Source organism: Hippichthys cyanospilos, chromosome 14 (assembly GCF_059441005.1).
Source record: "Hippichthys cyanospilos isolate Australia breed blue-spotted pipefish chromosome 14, RoL_Hcya_1.0, whole genome shotgun sequence".
NCBI lineage: Eukaryota > Metazoa > Chordata > Actinopteri > Syngnathiformes > Syngnathidae > Hippichthys > Hippichthys cyanospilos.
The window spans coordinates 4,649,051-4,657,670 of record NC_142382.1 but is presented as its reverse complement, the minus strand read 5'-3'; the positions used below and the strand labels follow the sequence as shown (position 1 = coordinate 4,657,670).

The 8,620-nt window shown below is 38.8% G+C and overlaps 1 protein-coding gene across 2 annotated transcripts in view; it reads right to left on the bottom strand.

Annotated features, from left to right (window-relative positions):
- Positions 1-582: 582 nt before the first annotated feature.
- ppp2r5ca (protein phosphatase 2, regulatory subunit B', gamma a) overlaps positions 583-8,620 on the bottom strand; it is a 29,580-nt gene continuing 21,542 nt past the window's right edge. For both annotated transcript variants that reach the window (XM_088433175.1, XM_088433176.1), the window contains 8 exons: positions 8,239-8,347; positions 8,057-8,110; positions 7,140-7,310; positions 6,931-7,058; positions 5,367-5,468; positions 5,202-5,274; positions 4,160-4,276; positions 583-2,498 (listed from right to left, as the gene is read on the bottom strand). In XM_088433175.1, the coding sequence (XP_088289301.1) occupies positions 2,364-2,498; positions 4,160-4,276; positions 5,202-5,274; positions 5,367-5,468; positions 6,931-7,058; positions 7,140-7,310; positions 8,057-8,110; positions 8,239-8,347 (889 nt within the window). In that variant the 3' untranslated portion in view covers positions 583-2,363. The remainder of the gene's footprint in view (positions 2,499-4,159; positions 4,277-5,201; positions 5,275-5,366; positions 5,469-6,930; positions 7,059-7,139; positions 7,311-8,056; positions 8,111-8,238; positions 8,348-8,620) is intronic.

Sequence of the window (8,620 nt, the reverse complement as noted above, 5' to 3'; positions counted from 1 at the left end):
AAAAGGAGCTATCAGAATGCAAATATGAAATTCCGAATGAAAGCATTGTGCAATTCACTGTTGGGAACCTGAAGTAATCAGTTCTCACTTGAAACTTGGTAGCAATTGTTTTTAAATTTGGAAATGGAAAACTCACAATAAAATTGACCAATGGTGAAGGACTGGGGATCACGTGACCACCTAATTTAAAAAAAAAAAAAAAAAGCGAGCAACGATTGGTTAAATGAGCCCTATCGAACAGCAATGTCATCAATGTAAACAAAACGCAACAAAATGGCCGCCCCATGAACTGCGTCAAATCAGGTGGATTTTTTTTTCTTATTTCATTAAAAAGTTTACAGTTGTCTTGTGATGTTACATATAAACGTTTTTGAATAAAATGCATTTTTTTTCCTCATTTGACCATATCTTCATACTTTCTCATTCATTCATTGCCGACCAGTATTCGGGACCGGTTTTTGCTCAATCCACGAATCAATGGCGCTCTCTAGCGGTTGGATGTAGTCATTGCAAAAAAAGTGTCCTCTTCATTATCAGATTTGAAATAATATAAATTCCAGTCAATTAAAGCCAAGATGGATGCATGGTTGAAAATATAATATATTCAAATAAGCTCTTTATTCTATATCGTTGTACACCACTAGACAGTGATTGGAACACATAAACATGGATTTAACAGTAAAAATATGTGCACTTTTCAAAAACCATCATGTTGCTGAGCAAATGGAAGGGGGCATTTTTTTTTTTTTAAATAAAATAAGATGTATGTGCCAGATTGACGTTTCACTTGCTATGGAGGTTTTATTCTGTACAAGAAAGACAATTTGTACAAAATTCATCTAGATATATAACACTACATGAAACAAGGTAAATCATATATACAATATTAAATGAATCATATAGTACAGGTCACATACAAAAGGACACTTAAGTTATGTTTTGGAAATAAAACGTTAAAATGAAAAGATCTGCAAAAAAGACAAGCCACCAAATAAATTTTTATTTGCCTCTTTATCGAAAGGACCTTTTTGTATGCACTAAAAATAACTCTTAAAACCCATAAAAGATTTTTTTCCCAGCAAGCATGTGTTTTTTTTTTGTTTTTTTTTTTCCGTTTTGTTTTTTTGTTGTTTTTTTTTAGTTTTTGTAGAAACAAAGAAATCAAGTTTGGTTGAATGGCATTCCTCCGGAGTAAAAGGTACATGTTTAACATGGTACTTTTGAATGTACAACTTTTTGCATTCAAGCAAATACAGTATTAATACAATTAAACGAGCCAGAGTCATCACAATATCAGTTCACTGTTCAGCATGTGTGACGCCGGCCCAGCTTTTATTTTTCTTTTTTTTTTGGGCCCGGGACGGCCAAACTACTTCACCTCCAGGGACGAGACAACTAGCACATCGAATAGAAAGAAACGCCAAGACGCTTTTGACGCGTTAAGTCCGAACAACAGCACTGATTCGCAGATGGACGAATAACGGCAAAGCAAAACGTGTGAGAGGGGATTTTTGGTATTACTATTTGAGTATTAAGTGCATCTATCTAGAGTTTAATTTTAGTCATAAATTAGTAACTTTAATCAGTCGATTATGGAGATTTCTAACCCCGCCCCCCCTCCCAAGCTTATAGGGCTCTGAAGTCACATTCAGCAGTACCATTGTTTGAACTGAGTGTCTTGTTTTCAAACTTTTTTGCCAAGCGAGCGAACGAACGAACGGAACGGCGTCAAATGGCACGTGGGGAAAAAAAAAATAAAAAATTGGAAAGCGACCGATGTCCACAGGACAAGGTCGTCTTTCCTCGCTGCCTACCTGGACATTGCAAGGCGACTGACAGGCCTGAGTTTGGTCGTTAAGTGTGCTACGCTAAAAAAAAAAAAAAAAAAAAAAACACTAATGACCAAAAGCAAAGGCAAGTGCCCGTTTGAATTGGAGATTTAAAAAAACAAAAAAAAAAACAAACACTCAGTCTTGGCACTGACAAGATGTCCGTTAAAGACAATAAAGAAAACTCGGCACCTTCTTGTCGTCCTTCCTTGCCACGGGGAACAAAAATCCCGACCCGGTGCCGTGTCCTTTTTTTTTCTCTCTCTCTCCGCGTTTGTGAGCGGACGACAGGCGGCGGGCGGATGACGTGACGGGATGACGAGACACGCGGGGACGTCCTTCTCCAAAGAAAAACCAAAAAGAACCTGAGAAAGCAGAAATCTTACAAAGGTCAACGCGGGACTTGGTGTACTGGTCGCGGGTCCAGGTGCGCCGCGCTCAAAAGCGGGCAGCCGGAATGGACGAGAACTCGGAACGACGGGAGGTTGAAAAACAAAAAGGATGGAAGTGGCGGAGGGAGTCGGGACCTAGAGTCTAGAGTCCGTCGCGGGCGGCCAACATGTCTTCAGCTCTGCGGTGGGTCTCCAAGGCTTTTGTGGTGTAGATGTCCTGAGACAACTCCGATTTGCGCCGCAGCATGGGCCGATCCTTCCACTGGCCGTGCTGCAGCTGAGAGACAGGTCGGAGTGAGTGACGCTTCCTTGTCCTCGCCCTGAGCAACTCAAACTTAAGAAAAAAAAAAAAAAGCCTGCAGCAGGTGAGGTCCCTGCAAAGCCATAATTGAGCTAACGATCTGGACTATCACTGCACGCTTATGGCCAAAATAACAATCGCGATTATTTTGGTCAATATTGAAATTGCGATTGTTCATCGAGAAACGCCAAGACGCTTTTGACGCGAATCAATCCACGAATCAATGGCGCTCTCTAGTGGTTGGATGTAGTCATTGCAAAAAAGTGCAATTTTGACCCCCCCCATACTTACAAATAATAATAATAAACTAGAATAAAGTACTGTATTTTCCGCACTATAAGGCGCACCTAAAAGCCTTATTTGTTTGAAAAAGCTGATGGCGCGCCTTATAATCAGGTGCGCCTTATATATGGATCAATATTGAGATTGGGATTCGTAGATGGGGAATGAAGTGATAACTGCACGCTTATGGCCAAAATAATCGCGATTATTTTGGTCAATATTGAAATCGCGATCGTTCATCGTGTATGGTCAAAATTCTATATATAGCCCCCCCCCGATACTTACAAATAATAATTATAAACTAGAATAAAGTACCGTATTTTGCGCACTATAAGGCGCACCCAAAAGCCTTATTTGTTTGAAAAAGCTGATGGTGCGCCTTATAATCAGGTGCGCCTTATATATGGATCAATATTGAGATTGGGATTCGTAGATGGGGAATGAAGTGATAACTGCACGCTTATGGCCAAAATAACAATCGTGATTATTTTGGTCAATATTGAAATCGCGATCGTTCATCGTGTATGGTCAAAATTCTATCTATAGCCCCCCCCCCCCCTCCCCCCCGATACTTACAAATAATAATAATAAACTAGAATAAAGTACCGTATTTTCCGCACTATAAGGCGCACCTAAAAGCCTTATTTGTTTGAAAAAACTGATGGTGCGCCTTATAATCAGGTGCGCCTTATATATGGATCAATATTGAGATTGGGATTCGTAGATGGGGAATGAAGTGATAAAGTAAGCTTTGCCTGTTTACAGTTGAACAAAGTTGGTCATATTAACATTGTGTTATTATGCTATTGAGAGTTTAGAGTTATTATTTGAGTTATCGTTGTTAATAATTTGAGTATTACTATATTGTGATTGAAAAAGTTTTAAAATGTCAGCAATTGAGGGTGCGCCTTATAATCCGGTGCGCCTTATATATGGAAAAGGTTTTAAAATACGCATTAGTTGAGGGTGCGCCTTCTAATCCGGTGCGCCTTATAATGCGGAAAATACGGTAAATAATTAACTCATTTGCTGAGTGCAAAGCAATAAAAAAAAAAAAAAAATGAAGCCTACATAGAACCAAGCACATTATTTACTTTTAAGCAAGTTTGAATCAATTAGTCTCATTTTCGGTCATTTCAAACATTAGATTAGAAATCAGCTGAAAAAGGCCATTTCACACTGGTAAATAATACTGCACCAGTGCATTGTCTTTAAAACCAAACTCAATTCGAGATAAAGAACTGTAATTTGTACAGAGCGCAAGTCTTGTGATGTGACCCAAAAAAAAAAAAAAAAAAAGTCCAGAATTCAAAAGAGGAACAGGAGAACGGAGACAGAGTGAAAGGCAGATTTACCTGCGTTGCGCCTTCCTCAACTGTCTTTTTTAACCTCTGAACATCTTCTATCAAAGGAACATCCGTCTCCATTGCTACCGGACTATTGAAGTCAGAAGGATCAACAAGCACAGAGAACTGAGTCCAAAAAAAGGGGAAGGAGGGGGAGGAAAAAAAAAGGAGGGGGGGTGGAGAAAAGAAGGTAAATGGCATGCAGAGAAGAACCAATCAAGAAGTTCTGCACAAATTACCAGCTTCTTACCCGTTATTGGAATTGTATAACTTTTACAAATAAGCACAATATACCAACAACTTACCACAAAAGTGCACGTTTAAAAAAAAAAAGTCTTTTTGGGCTGCACGATTATTTTGGTCAACATTGAAGTCACGATTATTCATCACGGTTGGTCAAACGCGTCTATTTATTACATTAAAAAAAAAAAAAAAAAAAAAAAAACAAGCAGTATGTAAACAAGGCTTCAAGGTATGATACATACAAAACATAAAAATAAACTGAAATAGAGTAAATAATTCAAATTCACCCCCCTAGACATGGCAAAAATTTGACACACACGGCGAACTTACTTGCTGCGTGCAAAAAAAAAAAAAATTATATATATATATATATATATATATATATATATATATATAAAGCAAGCGTATTTACATTTTACTTTTAAGCAAATTTGAATCAATTAGCAGTCAAAATGTCATTTTTGGTCATTTCAAACCGAATTTATCCCAATTTTTTTGCCGATTTTTTTCAAAATGGGTAAAAATTGCCAGCTAGCACGGTACAGATTAGGAATCAGCTGAGAAACAATGCCATTTCTGGTAAATAATAGGTAAAAAGACTGGTAAATAACAGGTGAGAAAAGCAGATGCTTTTGTCATGTAAACAGGGGGAAAGATTTCCCCCTGGTGGTAGGATGAAAAAGTGACTTGTAATCAAAAAAAGCGCTTGCCTATTTAAAGGTTAATAATCGCAGAGGATGAGATTAATTAATCGTGGCAACCGATATCGTGATGGCGATTAAAATTTGATTAACTGCAGTTTGCTCACCTGTGGATTGGACTTGGCGAGGTTCTCAATCTTGATCCAAGCTTCCTCGCGCTCCTTCGACTTGGCCTTCTCTCTTTTGGATCGGAAAAAAAAAAAAAGTTATATCACTCGGAGGACCTTGAAGAAGACGATTCAAAAGAAAACGCCGCCGTCTGCGACGCCTACTTGTTTTTCTCGGCTCGGAATTGCTGCGTGCAGTCGTCGAAGAGCTTCTGATTCATCTCCATGAAGAGCTTCAGAGCGTTATAGATGAGGCCGTGGATGGTCCTGCACACGCAACAATTAATGGCGTCATGTGACTGACATCAGCTTGGCTCGCTTTTATAAGTCAACTAAGTGTATTTAGCTTCTGTTTTGTTTAGCAAAGCAGTTTTAAAAGAGCCCAAAAGTTGATCGATGTCTTTCAAGTAGTTTACCCAGCAATCACAAAACTTGCATTCATCAATTTGGAGGATTGGGCGCCATTTTTTGGGGGGGGTTGAAAATACATAGGGGGTTGAAAATATCCAGATTTTCACTAGTGGCAGGGTCAAACCTTATCCTCATGAATTTATATCCTCCTTAGACCCAAACTATTCATTTGTGTAAGTCTAGTAGACATTTTTCTTAGCATTTATCATTTGACTAATTGAAACTACTCTACCAAGTCCTAGTGTGCTCAGCAGAGGACATCCTGGCCTTTCCAATGATGTCTCATATGTTTTCGATTGGGTGAAATACACCTGGCTGTCTTGCTATGACAAAAAAAAATAAAAAATAAAAATCATCGAAAAGCTGTTTCATGTTTGAAAAATACCCTAAAATGCCACTAGATGGTGTCAAATCCCCGTTTTACAGGTTGGAAACAGAAGACGCATGCTATACTGCCTTTGGTGCTGTTTTTAAAACGTCTTTCCAAGTGTATTTATTTTTAAAGAGTAACGTTGTCAGATGTAGAAAGAAATGAATGAAATTACTAAACTATGATGGGCTCAACAGAATTGTCACAGTGCTTCCATTGTCATAGTATACCAGCTTCAACAATGACAATGAAGGAATTCTACAGTGGCACCATGGGATATGAGTCTTCTTAAGAAAGACTCAATACACAAAACAAGGCCCCCCCCCCCATTTTTTTTTTACTTGCAATACAAAAAAAAAAAAAAAAAAAAACTTGAAATGCAAAATTTTGAAGAATTAGCATGCTGTTTAGCGTCCTGATGAACTCCTAAAAAAAATACTCAAGGTTCTCTACCTTCCCGTCACTCCTCCAGCCCATGGACCAGCAAGCGATTTTCAACTTGAGTCACGTTTTCTGCCGTTTAGTTTGTACTGTATAGTTTTCTGCCGTTTGCTCTCCTCCTCTAATTATTTTGGATGTAGCCTCACTTGAGAGGTAAAGTTTCAAATTTTTGTATTTATTTTACGCTTTGCACGAATCAGATAACTTACACGAGGAAATGGACTCAAGAAAAGGAGAAAAAAAAAAAAAAATCACTATACAAAAGCCAACCCGGAATGAATTAATCTCATATCTCCAGGTTCCACTATATTCCATTTTTACTGCGGGCCCCTTGCGATATTTCGGTCCAAATCCCCCGGGGGACGGTTACAGCCTCGCATGGTCACACTCGCGCTCACCATGTGACATTTGACCAGGCATTGTTTCACGCGGGTGTTACGCGGGAGGACCGCTAGCGCTGACAGAGTGCTAAAGCAGCACCCGGGTGTCAAAAGTCACGCCTCTCACTTGTTCCAGTGGGTCTTGGAGTTGCGGTACAAAGCCGGAAACATGATGGGGAGAATTTTGGCCGCGTTGTCGCTGATCAGGCTCATGATGTACTCGTTGTTCCAGTAGTACAGCGCTCGCTCCGCCACCTACGGATAGCGATACGTCATATCTCGGAGGGGTGCTAGAGTAACAAAAGGACTTCCAGGGATTCTCTTCGCGCGCGTTACCTGGAAATGCGGGCTGGAAACGCATTTGGCCAGCTGTCGGAAGAGAGGCTCCTGGACCTTGACGAACTCGGACGGCTCGATGACGTCCAGGATCTCCTCGAGTTCGTTGAGGAACATCACCTCCTTGGGACTGTGAGTCTTTGGCCAGTATTTGAGGAGAGCCATGACCACCTGTGGGGAAAAAAAAAGAAAACAATGCTAAGAACCAGCAGTTGTGCACACACTTTGCAACTATACGCATTGCGTTTTTTTCCCTAATTTTGTAAATGCTTTTAAAGATGTGATTAAGTTATTTATGAATATCTTTTTTTCCTTCAACCACTCAAATTGTTCAGTTGCATCAGTTCATGTAGGTTACATGTATTAAGTGGTCTCTACCGCCACCTACTGTCTTAAGGTGAAACAAGTCATCAAAAAATGTTCGGTTTGCTGACAGTTTGACCAGCACGCTACGGAATGTTGCAAAAATTGCAGGAAAATCAATGTCACAAATTCTTTAAAATGCATCTCAAAAATTGTAATTATAATGGTTTTATATGGTGAAATTTGGACAATTATTTTTGTACACAAATTTTACGAATTTTTAAAATTTTACATTTTAATCATCTGCTGGAAATTTCATCTCCTTAGTGTTTTTTTTCCCCCCATTGATTCTTTAATGATATCATAAATATATCAAAGGAATTTCCATAATTTGTAACTCAATGGTTTTTATTAAACAAATGCTTCAATTATTTTTTGCAAACCCTCCCGCCAAGCAAATGCTATTCTTTGTAACATTAAAAAAAGAAAAAAAGCCATTTAACAACCATAAGCTTAACTTTTTACAGTGTTTGTACAGGGTATATCTTAATCTGAATCTGAAAAAAAAAGTATATGTATTAGTGCATCAAATAAGGCGCATTAACTAAACATACCGGCTCGGTTAGAGTGCTGTCCTTTTCCAAAAACTGCACCACGCAGTAAGCCAACTGCAAAAGAGAAAAGTTGAGAGCATTTGACTATTTTTTACACCTGTAGTGCAGCTTCTCTCATTTCGAGCACTACCAACAATAAAGAATAAACCTCTAAAGTGTTACATAACAGACACACACCGTACCTGTGGATGGTAGACACTGAGTGATTTCACTTTGTGTAGGGGTAATAAAACCTTCAACAGGAAAATCTTGTGCTCTTCTTTTAGAGGTAAGGCAAATCCATTGATAATGCTGTCAAAAAAACAAATCATGATGAGTGGCTGTTGATGATGCAAAAATAGTCCTGAAATTTGCCACTCGCGCAACATTAAGCACAAGCACACAGAACGAAGCTTCGTGAAGCACTTGAAATATTTTATACACTCCTCTAGATGGTGCTATTTATTTACAAGCAATTTCTTATGCAGTTGGAATGCATTAAATTTACCCTGCCTCTTTGAACCGGAGAGCCATCTGAAAAACTGAATAAATAAATAAATTCCGAGTGCTTCACTCTGTGTGTGC